Consider the following 18,310-nt stretch of genomic DNA (forward strand, 5'->3'; position numbering starts at 1 on the left):
TCATTCATAAAGCTGGAGCAGAGAGGTGTGCTCCGAAACAGTGCAAACCACAACAGGCTTCTACAAACAGTGACTGCATCCTGCTATGAGGAGGAGTGGAAGTGTTATGGGTATGTTTCCAAATAATCATCTAAAGTTCTTTTCTAAAATTACTAGAAGAAAAATGTAAAAAGAAATCCAAAATTGCCTAGCCCCCTCTGGGAAGCCAGACTCAAACTCTGCAGCAATGCTGAACCATTTAACTTCTAAACCCTTTGCGATGTGTGTGAACAGCCTGGCTGCTGCGCAGCAGCACTGCCCTGAGTTTCCACAGTTAACATTAAAGAAACCTGCAGTCTTCAGTCAAGAACTTCTGAGTGGCTTTTAACAAATAAAGATTTCCTTTCTTGGGTGGTTGGTTGATTTTTTTTCAGTACTTACAAGAGAAGGCACTGTGAATATCTGTATCGAGAGGTCAGCAATTGAGAACTCTCTGTCGTGGTCATCTTTCATAAAATCACTCTGCAATCGCTCATAGTTCTATTAAGAAGGAGGCAAAAAAAGGCAAGGAGTGCCAACTATCAGTTTTTAAAAGAAAGACAGGCACTACTCACCAGAGTAGGTACAGTGAAGAGTTGGACAGACAGAGCAGCCACCGATACTGCCCGTTCGTGATCATCCTCCATATAATCTCTCTGCAACTGCCGGTAATTCTAAACAACAAGGGGAAATTCACCTCTAATCCACACTGACCTGATTGTTTAATTTAAATGTCTGCTCTGGGAAACTTTAATGCCATGATAAAGGGAAGAGGAGCTCTTATGGATTATTATCTAGGTATTCTGAACAAAGCACATGACAACTTAATCTGCTCACACGTGAGAGCTGCTCGCTCGTTCTGACAATGAGAGACTAACATTTTATATTCCACTCAAAATTTGTCTTCAGCAGAGTGAACCTAATTTTGCAGTGCTGATTTGAAACCTTTCAGATACTAATTACTGCAGAAACACTAATCAGCATAACTGAGCTTCAGAAGTATCTCTAACAGCTCACATCTCAACAATGAGAAGCGATTAGCTCTTAAGAAGTGACAGCCTGCACAGTCGAAGACCAAAACATCCTAACTGCTTCAGTTCTGGGGAGCCTGGCATGCCCATTGTCCTCCCAGGAGAGGAGAGGCCATTGTAACGAATATTTTGAAGGCAGATCTCAAGTAGTCAGCATTTCATTTCAATTTTTGACTTTTGAGAAGTGAAAATCATTCTGGGTGAGAGTTCTTTGGAAGCACTGCATGCTAACTAAGCTCTCTCTTTGCTCAGCAGCGTGAGCGTGCAATGGCTTCCTGGGAGGGAGATACTTACTCTTGCAAAGCGGATAGCAAAGAGTTTCTTGTATTTCAAATCCATAAGTAGACTGCTCATGAATAATTGGTGATACACATTTCTAGCTCCTTTAAAGAAAAAAAAAAAAAGAGTAAAATATTGCATGCCACCATTTTCTATCAATGTGTTATGGAAACATCTAGAAGAGCAAACTTCCACAGAAGGAGGTAAGGGTAAGGGTGCGCTTCAGCAGATTTGTTAAGTCTGTGAGGTGATGGCAAAGGATGAAGAACACAGAAAGCAAAATTCTTTACTCTTGTGTAAGATAACACTGTGCTGTTGAATGAGGACTGAACTCTATGCCTCCCTAGGATAAGCAGAGGATTTGGATGGTCCAGAGTGAAAAAGGGGAGAAACCCCCAAACCAAGCACACACACACAACCGCCCCCACAAAACCAAACCCCCAACCAACCAAAACCTGACCGTGCCATTATGAAAAGTCTTGCAAACTTCAATAACATTTGATAGTTGTGAACAACCCTGCAAAATAATCAGCTTAGCCATTTCTGAATTCCCAGGCTGTTGGAGCAGCATCCCAAAAACTATCAGTACAAACAAGAACTGACCATATGGGTCAGTATGGGTGCATGAGAGGACAGGAGCACCTCTCCGATGGAGACGGGGTGAGGGAATTAGGGCTGTTCAGTCTGGAGAGAAGGCTCTGGGAAGACCTTGTAGCAGCACTTCAGTTTCTGAAGAGGACCTACAGGAAGGCTGGGGAAGGACTGCTCAGAAGGGCTTCTAGCCATAGTATGAGGGGAGATGGTTTCAAACTGAAGCAGGATAGATTTAGGTTGGACATCAGGAGGAAGTTCCACATAATACGAGTGGTAGAATACTGGAACAGGTTGCCCTGAGATGTGGTTGAGGCCCCATCCCTGGAGACATTCAAGATCAGATTTGATGTGGCCTTGAGCAGCCTGATCTAGTTGGAGGTGTCCCTGCTCGCTGTAGGGTGGTTGGGCAAGATGACCTTTGAGGGTTCCTTCCAGCCCCATGCAACCTGTCAATCTGTACATTCATGCACATATGTGCCATTTCTTTCTGTAGGTCACTTTTTAAGTCAAAAGCCATTCTTTATTTTGAAAAGCCAGACCTAAAGCAAACCCCATCTCCAAATGGTCTCCTTGTGCTCCTGTCTTCAATATATTTTGAAGTGCATCATGAAGGGACAAATCATAACAAGTCAGGCAATTCTGTCTAAAGCATACCACAGTAAAAGTGCTCAGACATTAGCAGATACAGGAAAGGGAAAACTGTCATGCATGGCATTCTTTAGCACTTTCCAGAAGTTTGAGAAAACTCACCTTTCCACAGTTTAGAATCATACAGCATCAGTTTATCCACAAGAGAAGAATTATCACCATCCGGCCCCTCTTGCAAGCCAACCTGACACAGTATTCGACGCAGGCCATCTTCGTGAAGATTGAGTGACACAAGTTAGTTACAGTTCAAATGCAAACTTGTACATTATTTTGACAGACTAGAATTTTCATGAGACACAGTAGAAGCTACAGGGCCCTCTTTTCCTTGATACTGCTCATATTTTGCCAACAGAAACAAGTATTTTAACACCTTGCAAGTTTCTCACTAACCTTATAGAAAAATAGGAGCCTCGTGAAAAGAAATCAGCCACACTATTTGTTTCAAAGTGATCAAACAGAACCATGTTTTCCTGAAAGAGCTGCCTGCTTACTAATAGAAGCAATATTAGACAGCAGGCTAATCTTCTAGCTTATAGTTGCCTTGTTTCTATAATTAATCTATGAAAAGACTCACACTCACACATGAGGTTTTTTTACACTCACTAGCTGCTGCTATTTTAACACTTCTCTACATATTTTATTCTTGAGGAAAGCAGTAATAATTGTTATTGCATAAATGTGTAAGTTGGTACATGCTTGCAGAGAAGCCTGCATCTGCAATGGAACACCACATAAGCACACTCACAGTGACAAGGTGCAGCCCAGCTTTGCACTGCAGGTAGTGTATATGCGCTAGCACAACTATATGACTTATTTCTGCACACTGCTCAGCCACCTCAGCTTCTTAGCCAAAGCTGGCAGTGGATTAGTGCCATGTATACTATTCTGCACAGCTTAGTGTCATGTATACACTCTATACATCCTGTGAAGCCCTATAGCAGTTGGGGGGTTTTGCCTTGCAGAGTGCATTCCAGTTATTGTTAGGAAAGTTAACTGTGTTGCTCAACAATACCAAACACGCTTACTCCTGAAGAACTGACATATGCTAGCAAGGATGTGGTAGTCAAGTCCATGACAAAGTTGCATGGTGAGGTTTTCCCTTTTATTCACTGACAAGAGTCTGGCATTCATCTCAGAGCATTTACTCAGCCTTTGGCACAGCAGCAGATCTCTTCACCTGCCAAGTGCCCCTTGGTCAGGGCCGTTTAAGTGTAACTACCTACACGGTGCAATGCTATCATTCCACGTTGCAGATGAACAGCGACATTCTGTTTGAAAGATCAAGCAGAGCCCAGATGCTTGGGTGCCTTTGTTGAAAAGCTAAGGAAAACCATATTTTTCCAGAGTCTATTTTACAAAACCAGACTCCAGAACACGCTGCAAGACCGTGTCCCAAGGCAGGTAAGGCACTGCAAGCAGCTGAGCACGCAGGTCACAAACAAAATGCTACCATCAAACACTCTTGCCCTTCTGAGTTATAAAGGACCCTGCATTTAAGATCAACTCTGCAGGACTTCAAAAACACTGCACACCAATCAAACTATAAATGCTTCCATCTGTAACTTGATGCTCCATCAACATATTACAGCTGCAAAAAAGAAAAGTCATTTGAATGCAGTGCTGAAAAGTGGTGACTTCAGCACCTGGCACAAATGACTTGGTGCAGAGCTGGGCTTAAAAAGAGAAATGAGAAAAACAGTGCCTGGCTACACGTTACACTGAAAGGAAAGATTATCCCAGAGATTAAATACCTTCATGTCTCTCTATAATTTGCCAGCAACACTAGGAAAATGTTAAACTGCAGCCTCAACCTTTCAAAAGCTGCATTTCCTGTCTTCAAAAATTAACAGACAAACTATTTATCTTTCAAAACTGGCAACATGGTAGAGACCCTGTGCCTGAAACCTCGGCTAGTTTTTCAACTATCAGTCTAAAACATGCAATCTCTGAAGTAATCTTGCACCTAAGCAGAAGATACAAGCAGTATCACTGCTGAGTATGCCTTGCCATTAATTCTTACTAACGTTTACAGATGCACAGAGCACACAGTGCACTGGGATCTGTCTCTATGTTTCTAGGTATCAGCAGTTTGACACATCTTCCTTTTATTTTCCCTCATCTTCCACATCTTCACAACCTTATGATTCATCAGGATAAAGGAGAAACCAAGTCAAAACAAAACCAGAGCTGCTCCATAAAAACTGTGTGCATCTTGATTCCTTTGAAGAAATCTTGTTCTAAATTTGATTCATACTTGGCTTCTGTGCTTAATCCAAAACCTCCACCCATCCTTGCCTTTTCTGTTGTTCTACTTAGCCACAAGTCTGAAGCAATCACTTTCATCAGCATTCATCAAATTACTTCTGAATAATTTTCTTTTATCTAATCAGGTTATTTTCAGTTTACTGCATTCATTTCAGACAAACCAGGGACTAAAGAGTAGCTTGTTGGCATACTGCATTTGACAGCGATTCCCAGCTTCTATTCAGCAGCAACTGAACAGAAAACAGTATCCAAGAACACTGAGTAGGACTAGTAGCACCTTGATATGAAAGTTAGAACAGCACTCCAACACCAGAAACAGACCCAAGTCTGGCAGGTGATTAACAGCTTTGGCTTACATTAGGTATCTGAAATAGGCAAACAAAATTGCTTCAGAAATTCAGCTTGCCTCACCAGTATGTTCTAACTTATCTCAAAAGAGTTGAAGTTTGCCCACCTGAATATCCAATCACACTGCCAAGCCAAGTTAGAAGCTTCAAACCAAAGCTCTGATGGGCAACAATAGATGAATGCATAACTTGTACCTTCAGTGGCTTGGTCTGGCGGCTGGTATTTCTCTTCAAAAGAAAAAAAGGCAATGCATGTTGGAGACTACAGAATCAAGGCAATGCATGTTGGAGACTACAGAATCAAGGCAATGCATGTTGGAGACTACAGAATCAAGGCAATGCAATTTAAATGAAGACTACAGAATGTTTTTCTGTGCAGAAACAGAGTCTCCTTCTCTGGAGTCTTTCAAAACCCACCTGGATGCACTCCCGGGTAGCCTGCCCTAGGTGACCCTGCTTTGGCAGGCAGGGTGGACCTGATGATCTATAGGGCACTTTCACCCTCTAACATTCTATGATTAATTTAAATAACTGGTAATATTAATAAACATTCTAATTACTAACACCTACACAGGGATAAACCAAGAACATAATTACCCTATTAGTATTTGAGGGATCATCTTATGCAATATCAACATATTTAGGTCAATCCATTTTCCACCCCTGGCCCCTTATCACTGCATACACTGATCTGCTGCTTTCTACTGATAAGCAATCCCATGCACAACCTGACAGCTGTGCATGTTTGTTTCTCACAACGTGATGTACAAGTCATACAGCAGTCCAGCAATAAAGAAACTCTTTAGTCATGTTCTATTTTCAAAGCTACAAATGAGAGACACAAGAGTTAAAGCAAGAATTGAAGTATTTTCCCTCATCTCTTTTATAGAAACCCTAATGGTGAAGGCATTACACACAGAAGTCATTTGTTGACTGCATAGGTGGCAAGTTAAACATGTTGCACAACTGTATGTTAGTGATAGGACTAGGGGGAATGGAATGAAGCTGGAGGTGGGGAGATTCAGGCTGGAGGGGAGGAGGAAGTTCTTCCCCATGAGAGTGGTGAAGCCCTGGAATGGGTTGTCCAGGGAGGTGGTTGGGGCCCTGTCCCTGGAGGTGTTTTAAGCCCAGGCTGGATGAGGCTCTGGGCAGCCTGATCTAGTGTGGGGTGTCCCTGCCCATAGCAGGGGGGTTGGAACTAGATGATCCTTGTGGTCCCTTCCAACCCTGACTGATACTATGACACTATGATACTATGTTTAAAGACGCTAATGTTTTCAAGATACCTTTAATAGTTTAAAGCCTAAAACTCTAGTTGCAGTTTTTGCTTTTCAGTGGTAGCAGCATTATACATGAACTAATTATTTCACATGATGAAGTAGTTTAGAAAACCTCACTCTCATGTTCTTATATAGAAGAACACTAACATATAGGTATTATGAATATATACACACCCATGCAAAATGAAAGTGCATTCATAGTTTCACACTTGAATTCAACCAGTAGCAACACCCATAGCTGTGGCTGTGAGAGACAAACTTCATACTACAGACAAAAAAACTGAAGTAGCTGAATATGAGTGGTCTGAACTGGCATGGATTTCTAAAAGTTTTATTTCAAGGTCCTGAAAAAAATCTGTTTTCTGAAGGGAAAAGTTGTCTAGGAATTTCTTTTAGTAGAAAAAACACTACAGCAAACAGAGCACACAGCTGTATTTTGACACCCCTTCTGTGCTTACTGTAAGTGTACTGTAATAATACAAAGTACTGGACATGCTGAAGAGTCATGACTGTTACATCACAAAAATCATCTAGCAAACTCTCTGATTAGGATAATAAGGCAAGTAAGTAGATGATATTACTTACCACTATCACTGATTTTGCTTGATCACAGTACTGAAAGTCTCCGTATCGAACAGACCTACGCCCCTTGAATGTGTAAAGAAGCAACATTACCACCAGCTTCTAAACAAGAAGTTCCAATGCTGTGCTTTACATTAGCATAACAGACACAGGAAAACAACTTTCAGATGCACATGAACCACTCTATGCTGGTTTTCACTTTCTGAAGTACTTTGCAGCATTGCATACTTGGATTTCCAAATACTTAAACAAACAAAAGAATTATATTCATATATGCAGTCACCTGATGCATTAAATGTTCTCTGCTTAATATTACTTTCAAGATCTAACCATCACAATTCTTTTATTTAAAATACCAAAAACCTGTCTTTTGCACTAATGTAGCTGAATGTGAGGAGGAAGTTCTTCCCCATGAGAGTGGTGAAGCCCTGGAATGGGTTGTCCAGGGAGGTGGTTGGGGCCCTCTCCTATGAGGAGAGACTGAAGGAGTTGGGGCTGTTCAGTCTGGAGAAGAGAAGGCTCCCAGGTGACCTCATTGTGGCCTTCCAGTATCTGAAGGGGCCTACAGGAAGGCTGGGGAGGGACTGCTCAGGATCTCAGGTAGTGATAGGACTAGGGGGAATGGAATGAAGCTGGAGGTGGGGAGATTCAGGCTGGAGGTGGGGAGGAAGCTCTTCCCCATGAGAGTGGTGAAGCCCTGGAATGGGTTGTCCAGGGAGGTGGTTGAGGCCCCGTCCCTGGAGGTGTTTAAGCCCAGGCTGGATGAGGCTCTGGCCAGCCTGATCTAGTGTGGGGTGTCCCTGCCCATGGCAGATGGGTTGGAACTAGATGATCCTTGTGGTCCCTTCCAACCCTGACTGATACTGTGATACTATGATTTTGAAGATTTTCAAAAGCAGACATTAAAGCTAATTGGTCTATTAAACATACAACTAAAGCACTTGGGTTATTTCAACACTGGAAGGCCTCTAATCTCTCTATATTGTCAGTACATGCATTAAAATAGTTGATTCAATTTATAGTGTATTACACACACTGAGATTTTAGATCTGGTCTGATGCCAAATCATTGTTTCAGGCATAATCTTCTGATTTCTTTTACACACACAGAGAGGCATATGTATATACTTATATACATTCATGTATGTATTTAGAAGTGGGACAGGAATTAATAGTAGGGGAAAAAAAATCTCCAAGGTGCATCCTACATGACACAGCAGGTGTTCAAGTCACCATTTACATACTCAGGGATCAGAGAGAACTCTTGAAGGTTACTGACACAACAAACATAATTAAGAGTGATAGTCAGCACACTGATTGTGGACTGGTTGTTCTATCCCAATGCTGCATGAAAAGCTTGACCTCTTCCTGTCATTATCATCTGACAATTGTGAACCAGACCTGAATTTTTAAAACCACACAAATAGTTCCATGATCATCACAACAAAAGCAATTATGGATCTTATCTTTCACAGTTGACTGGCATTACTTTGAGAAGTATTTCTCAACCTTTGAGCTCTTTCAATGCCAGCTCCCTGGTGTGCAGTAAGGGATGAGCTAAAGCTGCTGCCTGTCTTGGACAGAGGAGTGAGAGACACCCTGCTATCTACACTCATAAGACTGACTGGAATGCAGTTGCATTGAAATATATATTCCATGATCTTGAAGGTCTCTTCCAACCTGGTTTATTCTATTCTATTAGGTCTGATTTGGATTGGCCAACAAGTTAGGATGTTTTAGGGTGACCTGACACACAGTGCTCAACCACATTAACCACATCCTTTGGTAAAACAAACAGCAGGAAGTGTAGTTGTATAAAATAAAGAGTAGGGTAAGTATAATTGAAAGTTCCAGCAATTAATTGACTTACATCTCTATCTACTGTTGTGGCAAAACCAATGGCTTCTTTCTGTGTGCAGTTGACAGCCTTCTGAAGAGTGTAAATGACTTGTTCGTAGGTATGGACTTCATCATTGAACAGCATGCAGTAGTAAGTGTCACTCTTCTCACTTCAAAGCAAGGATTGAATTTGTATCATCTGAAGTAATGCAGTTTTTTAACAAAGCAACTCCTAGTTCAGCAAAGTTTTCCCACCAGCAAGACAACCCAAGAGTGGCCTTCCTTTGCCATACATGAGTATCTGTCAGCAATGTGGAAAGGACTGACCACCCCTGGGTCTTACAGAGATGTGCAACTTTCCTTCAGGATTAAGTCCAAAATGAGCAGACTCTTAGGACAATACTTAAGTCCAAGTATTTGATTATGAATGGAGAGTTTGCTACTAAGGAAAACACGTTTCCTTCCAGAGCAGCTGTACTCAAGACATTCCTTCATAGCTTCTCAGAGATTTCACCAGGCTTGGCATTAATTTGCCACACCTGTTTCCCTAATATACACAAAGGTCTATTAGACAGGAAAAACTTGGCAGACTCTTAAAAAGCCCAAACTTCACAATCTTCAAAACCACAACTTCCTAAGCTTATATAGATTCAGTGCAATCCCTCAATTCCCACAGCATTCTTACTCTTATAACCAGAGACACTAAAGAGACATCACGGATTGTATGTAGCTGCCATGTTACAATACACTTACACATCCTGTACTGCATCAAAGTTCGTAATAAGTGGACCATAAAAAGTAGAAAATACCTTTGCCATCAGAATTTCTCTAACTTTGATCATAGGAAATTAATCTGCCACTTCTTCAAGGGTACTGCACTGCTTAGGCCACACCTTGAGTCCTGTGTCCAGTTCTGGGCCCCTCAGTTTAGGAAAGATGTTGAGTTGCTGGAAGGTGTCCAGAGAAGGGCAACAAAGCTGGGGAGGGGTTTGGAGCACAGCCCTGTGAGGAGAGGCTGAGGGAGCTGGGGTTGCTTAGCCTGGAGAAGAGGAGGCTCAGGGGAGACCTTCTTGCTGTCTACAACTCCCTGAAGGGAGGTTGTAGCCAGGTGGGGGTTGGTCTCTTCTCCCAGGCAACCAGCACCAGAACACGAGGACACAATCTCAAGCTGTGCCAGGGGAGGTTTAGGCTGGATGTTAGGAAGAAGTTCTCCATGGAAAGAGAGATTGGCCACAGGAATGTGCTGCCCAGGGAGGTGGAGGAGTCACCACCTCTGGAGGTGTTTAGGAAGAGACTGGACGGGGTGCTTGGTGCCATGGTTTAGTTGATTAGATGGTGTTGGGTGATAAGTTGGACTCGATCTGAAAGGTCTTTCCCATCCTGCTTAATTCTGTTCTATTCCATTGTATTTTCTAATACTTCCCTCTCAACATTAAGAATGCAAAGCTGTCACAAAATTGTTGTTTCATCATTGCTGTATAATCACAGAAGTAAAAAAGCATGAGACAAACAAATCTATTAAAAGTTATTTTAGTCCATTGTCTACAAAACATTTTAGGACGGGCAGTAAAGATACTGAAAACTGGAATTTGCATTTACTGTTGCAAGTATCTGCAAGCCTTCAAAATGCAGAAGACAAGAACTATACTCACCTCATTTCTAGGCCAGGCAATTCATTTTCCTTTTCCCAGGTTAAAATATCCACTGCATACTTAAATGTGATGGCAAAAATATTATAAGCTCTTGCTACCATATCTTCTGGTAAGTGTACAAGAGGGTCCTGGAAAACAGATACAATAGCATTTGAGAAATTAAATGACACTCAAAACATTGTCCAGTTTGCACCTCTGTCAAAGATGTAAACATCTTTAAATGACCACATTTGAAAGGAACAGAGCAAATAATTCCAGGGCTTTTCCCCCCAGTGTCCACTCCCATCACTTAAGTAGCAGTCTAACATTCAGTACCTAAATATTAACTTGCCTCTGATCATCTACTTAAAACTTTCAAACACTTCTCCATTTTCACTTTTACTCTTTCCACTTCTGCACACCTTCTGAAACAGTTCTTCTTCAGAGCTTTTAACCTCAGCATTATTAAAATGTGCTTCTTCCATGAGGCCTTCAAAACCACTTTGAAGTCACTGCTTCTACTTACCAAAATTAGTAAACAGCAGAACACAAACAGTTATGCAGCTATTGCCTTGATTTATATGCAGCACACTTCTAGAGGTAGAAGTCTTATATATCATATACACTCGGTGCTGGGTTAGGAACTGGCTGGAGGGCCAAGCCCAGAGAGTGGTGGTGAATGGTGCCACAGCCAGCTGGCAGCCAGGCACCAGTGGTGTGCCCCAGGGATCAGTGCTGGGCCCCATCCTGTTCAGTATCTTCATTGATGATCTGGATGAGGGGGTCGAGTCAGTCATCAGCAAGTTTGCAGATGACACCAAGTTAGGAGCAGATGTTGGTCAGTTAGAGGGTAGCAAGGCTCTGCAGAGGGACCTTGACCGACTGGACAGATGGACAGAGTCCAACAGGATGGCATTCAACAAGCCCAAGTGCCAGGTGCTGCACTTTGGCCACAGCAACCCCATGCAGGAATGTTAACAACTGCCATCTCTCTTTCTTTGCTTCATTTAAAACCTATCTAGGGTATAGAAAACTGCCAGTCACCAGGATCAAAGACAAGTCTTAAGCAGCAGTACTGTCTGCATTCCCAGCACTGTCAAGGACATACCTGGGCAAGACAGAAAACAGGCTCCAGTAATGCTCAACAAATGAGCCTTGATCTACCTCAAAACTAACACTGCATAAGATAAGACATCTCAGTCTCCTTCATTCATAGAGGAAACACAAAGCCTTCTCAAGAGCTTAGTTTTTCTGGCAGTCACTCACTGTGTGACACCTTTGGACACAAAAGTAGCAGATCACCCAAGATTTCAGAACAAGAGTCTTCTAAGGCTGCTAGGCTAATGCAGGCTGGCAGGTAGATCAAGTGGCAAGCACTTGCAGCAGTGCTACAGTCTTAAGGTTGAGATAGCGAGAACGGGTATCAGAAGGGCTGCTGTCACTGCAAATACTCTCATAGCTGCTTCCTGGAACCACCAGAGCAGCAAAATAGCTACAAATATTTGCCTTACATTTTCACTTCCAAAAACCCCAACAAACAAACTCCAAGAAACTGTGTTACTTAAGAACAGATGCATGTGGCCAGACCAGAAACCAAACCACCCATACTCATTCCTGAGAGGATCACCTCTTATACTCTTCCCCTACTATCTGTGAAGGACAGAATGCTCCTCTGGTTTCCATTCACTTAAGACAGCAATACTTCCCCCACCAAACATGGTCTCTGCCATCTCAAATGGCCCCTGATCATTTCTTCCCTTTACAAAGGTGTTACATTTCCTTTGGAGCATATATAACTTTTAACAACAATGGTGTTTTGTAACACACAGACCCACAGCTTGAAATCACACTGTGAGAAGCAGCATGCCTTTTCCCATGCCCAAGTTGTTATCCCATAAGAAATGATGGAAGTATGTTCTCCATTTCCTTTCTCCATACAAACAAGCTTTGACAGATCTCTAACCCCAGATCATTAAGGGCTGAGACCTTCTTTTAGAAGCTGCTAAGGATGAAGGACAGCTGTCCACCTCAGACCCTGGCTTTGTGCACTGCTTTCACAAAGCCTTTCCCCAGCCTTCCCCACACTGCCTGCTCTGCCAAGCTGGAGTCCCTTCTTCCTCTGCCCTCTCTGCACTAGAGAGGACTAACAGAAGATTCCTCTGTATTAATCCCTCAAATGGCCTCTTATGGGATGAAAGTGTCCTGTTCCAGGGGCAGCTCCCTGCAGAGCTGCTTGCTGGCTGTCCATGTCCTTCACAGGACCAGCAAAGCTTGGTGCTGCCCACTGCAGATGGGGCTGATCTTTCCTCCAGCTGTACTTCTGCCTCTGGTCCTGCAGAGCTGTGGAGCTGGGAAACAGCAGATAGGGCCTGTGGAGCTGTGCACACTTTGTGATGCTGTGGTAGGAAAGGAGGTCTTGGGGTTTATCTGCCTGGGGGTAAGACTCCTGCTCAAGGACTAAACAGATGTGGGGGCATGGGACATTTTCTGCAAGGAGCACACCAGGACAGCATTAGCCAGCATGGTCCAAGCTGTGATGGATCAGAAATGTGATAGATCAGAACTATGTTTCTTCTGGGCTTGCTGTGTGCCCCATCCACTGTCATAGTGTGGCCACATCTTGGATCTCATGTGACTGAAGAATATCAGTGCCTTGCTAGAAGGACCCTTGGTGCCTAGTGCTGGGGCAGAAGAGACTAATGCTGTCTGCAGGTACCATGTGGACTAGGAAAGGTGATGTTGGGAATTTGTCTGATGCATCTCATGGGCCAAGAGTTTCTCCTCACTGATGAGGCTCAGACCATGAACTGCAAGGCATCAGCACCAGCAAGCTCTGTAGCTGTGTGGTGGTTTTCAGAGAACAGGGGGTTCCCAGAGACAGGGAGCCCAAGAGAGAGAGGAGAGACCTGACACAACTCAGCATCTCTCGTGTGTGTGCCCGAGAGGGCAGCAGGGCTGGTGGCACTCATGCTGCAACAGCAAATTCCTTTGATTTAAAATCTGTGCACTTTATCTCAGTAAGAGTCAAAGCATATCTGCACAGACAGCTTGATTTGGCCTCTTCATGACTACACAGAGAGGATTTTGCAATCAGGTGGCAGACTCCCTCTACCTTTCAGAGTAACTCAGAGAAAACAAAGAAATAGAACTGGAGCTGCAGAGGCACCCAGGAATGCACAAAATGAAGCCTTCAAGTAGAAAATGTCATTCTAAATAGCTCCCTAAATTAGAACACTTTGTGTGGCACACTGTCAGTCCAATATTACTATTAAATTTCATCCCCTCTCACACATATGGCATAGAAGCCTAAAAATAACCTCACATGAATTTACTTTAATATATATATATGTACACACATACATCATGAGAGGCAGCTCACAGACTGTATCAGATTGGAAGGGACCTGCAAAGATCATCTTGTCCAACCTACCTGCAGTCAGCAGGACACCTCCAACCAGAGCAGGCTGCTCAGGGCCACATCAAGTCTGATCTTCAATGTCTCCAGAGACAGAGCCTCAACTAATCCCTGGGCAACCTGTTCCAGTATCTTACCACCCTCATTGTAAAAAGCTTCCTCCTGATGTCCAACCTAAATTCCCCCTGCTCCAGTTTGGAACAATTGCCCCCCAGTTGTCTATGGTTTGCTCACAAGATGACATATTTTCATCTAAGCACCAGCAGATGAAGTTTCTCCCTGTTTCAGTAACACTTTTGAAAGCTACTCTGCCCAGAACTCCTCAGTCATGACAGCTCCCTTCTGTCCTACCCAAAAACTAGCAGCCAACATCCTAAAATTGCTGTGTACTGGTGTAGTGGACAACTGGCCAAGAATTACAGGAGTAGCATCTTGAACAAGTGCACTCCTTTCCAGTCTTTATTCAAAACACATACTTCCTAGAGTCAATTACACACTTCCCTATCCCTACTTCTAGACACATCTCAGTAACAAAATATCTATCATGTTCACATCTGTAACAGTCAGGGGCTGCAGGCTGGCCTAACTTGCACAGGTAATGTGATAAATGGGGGGGCATCAGGATCTGCTTGCTCAGCGCTGTCCTGATGGCTGTGTAGGAGCTCGTGTGAGCCACTGCCACATCAGTAGTAGGATGCAAAAGCCAAGAACTGAGTGGCAGAGAAGCTGCTCTCTACACCTTAGGAGGATGCTGATGGTTGTAAGAGATCTCCAGCCATGTTGTTTGCTGTGGTGGATGCTTTGCTTGCTTCTTCCAAAGCCCTCAAGTTTCATATAGTGGACAATAAGAAACAGATACTTAGGGATGTTGCTCCTGGGACACCATCCCTGGAGGTGTTCAAGAGGGGATTGGATGTGGCACTTGAAGCCATGGTTTAGTTAGTCAGGAGGTGTTGGGTGACAGGTTGGACTTGATGATCTCTGAGGTCTTTTCCAACCTTATTGACTCTATGATTCTATGACAGTACACAATTGGCACTCCAAAGGCACGAGCAATTTAGCACTACAAGAGCAAAGATAGTAGAAATGTTAGCAATAATCAAAACTACAGAATCTCACACATCATCTAGCAGGTTAAGAAAAGGCAGCTATACACAACAGTGTTTTGAAACACAATGCCTCAATTGCTGTTACCTCTTCTTCTGCAGTCTCTGAAGTGTTAAGTTCATGCTTCTGACAGTAAGGACCTTCTTTCCAAGCTTCTGTATCACCACAGTCACAGAAACCTCCTCCACCTGATGTTGTCATCTAAAATTATTGAAGATCAAAACAGCTCATGTAAATACACACATACATACATGCCCATCAAGAGCTGAGAAGTCCCAGCTAAAACCACAAACCCACAGTCACAATACCTGACAGCTTCAGCTTGTACCATGCTAAAACAGCAGTGAAGCCATGTCTGTTTCCATGGAGGCTGAAAGCTTATCTAATTAATCTATCTTTGCCAAAAAACAAGGAAATAAAAACCTTCCAACACCCCCAGTTTGCCCCACCTGCAGGCTGTGGGCTCTCCCTGCTTTCCAATCTCTCTGAATCTCTTTGCAGTGCCATCCCTCTCACTTCAAATTCTCACATTTGTCACCTGAACAAAGCTCAAGCATTTCACGTGGCACTATCACACAGTGAGTGAAAAACGTGCTCTTTACAGCAGAATGTGTTTACAAACAAAACTTGAAACAGCTCAGATAAATCTTAGTAAGCACAGGGGGAAAAAAAAAGTCTGCAAACTGTAAAGATGTAATTTATACTGACTCAATAAAACTTATTTTAAAGCCAGGACCATCTCAAATCAATCAGTGTAGTAAAACTCTTTTTGCAACCCCAGCTATTAACTTGATTCATAGAATCCAGATTTACAAGAAGGCTGCTACAGCAGTTTTCTCTTAGCTTCTTAGTTTAAAAGCACTCCAAGGGCTCCTTGATTCTGTTTGTAGGGTTTTTCCTGAACTAATCTGCACTAGTAGTAGCAATATATATTACTAAAGTAAACAGGATCTACAGTCCTAGTCTTCCATTTGAGCTTCAAGAACAAACAAAAACCCAGCTGCTGTACAGGGTCTGATATCTCAGGCCTTTAAAGGAAGTGAGTCTCAAATAAAAGGGGTTTCTTAACAAAGGTTTTTCAATGCCACTTTAAAAACAATCAAACTCAAGGTCAAGGCAAGGCAAAAGCTGATGCTGTGACAGTCACTCAAGCACATGTGTTAAACATCACAGTCTCCTGTTTGTGAGATGAACTGCTGTGCAGAAAAATTAATTACTTGATGTTTTCAAGTGGTAACTTTCAGAATTTCAGAATGTAGACCAGCACCCTCATTTCTGTGAGGATTTCTACAGAAATAGTGCCAAGCTTTGTGTTGATCCAACACTGTGAAGTTATGGATACACTCTTAGACTTTAACGAAGGAGTTTCACGCACATTAGTGAGCGGCTCACACATTCCAGCAGTGTTACTAACCCTGTATCGGTGCTCTCTGTGGATACTGCCAAGAAAGCACTCCATGCATAACACACAAGTTGGGTCAACTGCACAGTCTCTGAAAACAGCAACAAAACAGAGGGGAGGGGGAGAGGGGGAAGAAAAAGCATTAAACAAGTCAGTCTGTCTTTCATTACAGATTTTACAACAGGTGGTTTTGAAGTCTCACCCATATGAACCTTCTGCCTAATGTCTGTGGTACCCTGAAAGAGGAAAGGGATGGCTTCCAGTAAGGTGGAAACAAATGAAGAAAAACAGACTTCAAAAAGTCTGCTTTCTAACCAGAAGAGGCTTTACAAGGTTGTTTGGACAGCATTTGTATTTGGGCAGTACAGGCACCGCCTCCAAGAGGTTAGACAAGTGCATAAGCAAACAGATGAATTACAGAACACAGTACAGACAGGTAAACAAGCAAGTTCTCCCGGGTACAGAGTGCAAGTATTAATGATCTCCAGCAATCAGAGAAGACTTTTTTCCCACTGGACACTGCAAAGAAAACACACAACAGGTTAGATTAAGCCTCTGCCTTTAGATGCAGTCCTACAAGCTGACTGCAGAGGTCGAAGACAAATTTCCTCAGCCAGGAGATCAGAGCCTGTAATAAAGCCCTGTCTGTGAGCACTGCTAGGCAGGATGGGATGAATGGCACCAGACTAAAACTCAACCCATGACAATTAGAGAGCAGTAGTATTTCTAGGAAAAGTGCTAAACAAATGACTGAGACAATTATGCAGTTACATTTAACTGCCTCCCTGAGAAACAACACAAACACATAAACCTAGGCAAGGCAACCCACTTGGAGGCATCTCAGGATTAAGAGTCAGGTTTTGCAATGGAAAAATAAGTACCATGAGAATGAATGTCTTATGATCACTATCAAGGCAATAATGCTGAGAAATATCTGATGTTTTTCAAGAGGAAACACCAGAGAGCCTATGGAATGTCACTAGTGAGAATTCCCTTAATTTCACTTCACCAAATGAATTAAACCACTGAAGATAATCAGGCAACCTTGACTCACTATGCATAAAATACCATTTGCTCCAGAGGGGCTACTAAAGATGAAAATACCAAGGCAAAAAAGTCACACAAAGCTCTTCTGAGAGAGTAACTTATGCTTATGGCTTTTTGCTGCTGTTGTTCATTACAAAGTAAGTAAATAGTCCAAAGCCACCTGTTGGAACAATGTGCCTACAGAACTGAGTAGAGCAGGGTCCTGCATCTGGGTCGAGGCAATCCCAGGCACAAATCCAGGCTGGGCAGTGACTGGCTGGAAAGCAGCCCTGAAGAGAGAGACTTGGGGGTGCTGGTGGACAAGAAGCTCAACAGGAGCTCTCAGTGTGCACTTGCACTTGCAGGGGAAGAACCTCCTCCTCACATCTAGCCTGAATCTCCCCACCTCCAGCTTCATTCCATTCCCCCTAGTCCTATCACTACCTGAGATCCTGAGAAGTCCTTCCCCAGCCTTCCTGTAGCCCCCTTCAGACACTGGAAAGCCACAATTAGATGGGAGTTTTCTTACTGGTTCAAAGTATTTAAAGTATCCACCAGTTTCATCTCATCCCTCTCAAGAGAGGAGCTCTCAAAACACTTCCAAAACTACCTACTGTAACTGATCATTCAAACAAAGTGCAGTAGAGGAAGCTTGCTGAGTTCAGTATCAGCCAATAAAGCCAATGAGGTAACATTATGAAGCTGGAGGTGGGGAGATTCAGGCTGGAGGGGAGGAGGAAGTTCTTCCCCATGAGAGTGGTGAAGCCCTGGAATGGGTTGTCCAGGGAGGTGGTCGAGGCCCTGTCCCTGGAGGTGTTTAAGCCCAGGCTGGATGAGGCTCTGGCCA

General features: G+C 43.1%; 1 protein-coding gene across 7 annotated transcripts in view; it reads right to left on the reverse strand.

Annotated features, from left to right (window-relative positions):
* The window catches only part of UBR2 (ubiquitin protein ligase E3 component n-recognin 2), an 87,841-nt gene that overhangs the window by 60,957 nt on the left and 8,574 nt on the right, over positions 1-18,310 (reverse strand). For 3 of the 7 annotated variants that reach the window (XM_068165104.1, XM_068165101.1, XM_068165108.1), the window contains exons 3-11: positions 16,450-16,528; positions 15,123-15,236; positions 10,535-10,662; positions 8,914-9,052; positions 7,048-7,110; positions 5,290-5,410; positions 2,673-2,780; positions 1,344-1,432; positions 421-519 (exon numbers count right to left, since the gene is read on the reverse strand). In XM_068165104.1, the coding sequence (XP_068021205.1) occupies positions 421-519; positions 1,344-1,432; positions 2,673-2,780; positions 5,290-5,410; positions 7,048-7,110; positions 8,914-9,052; positions 10,535-10,662; positions 15,123-15,236; positions 16,450-16,528 (940 nt within the window). Of the gene's footprint in view, positions 1-420; positions 520-593; positions 693-1,343; positions 1,433-2,672; positions 2,781-5,289; positions 5,411-5,599; positions 5,748-7,047; positions 7,111-8,913; positions 9,053-10,534; positions 10,663-15,122; positions 15,237-16,449; positions 16,529-18,310 lie in introns of those variants that run through there. The other 4 variants (XM_068165105.1, XM_068165103.1, XM_068165106.1 and 1 more) reach the window with 3 other exon arrangements.

The sequence above is a fragment of the Melanerpes formicivorus genome, unplaced genomic scaffold (genome assembly GCF_026170545.1).
Source record: "Melanerpes formicivorus ecotype bairdi unplaced genomic scaffold, bMelFor1.0.p_v2 SCAF_84, whole genome shotgun sequence".
NCBI lineage: Eukaryota > Metazoa > Chordata > Aves > Piciformes > Picidae > Melanerpes > Melanerpes formicivorus.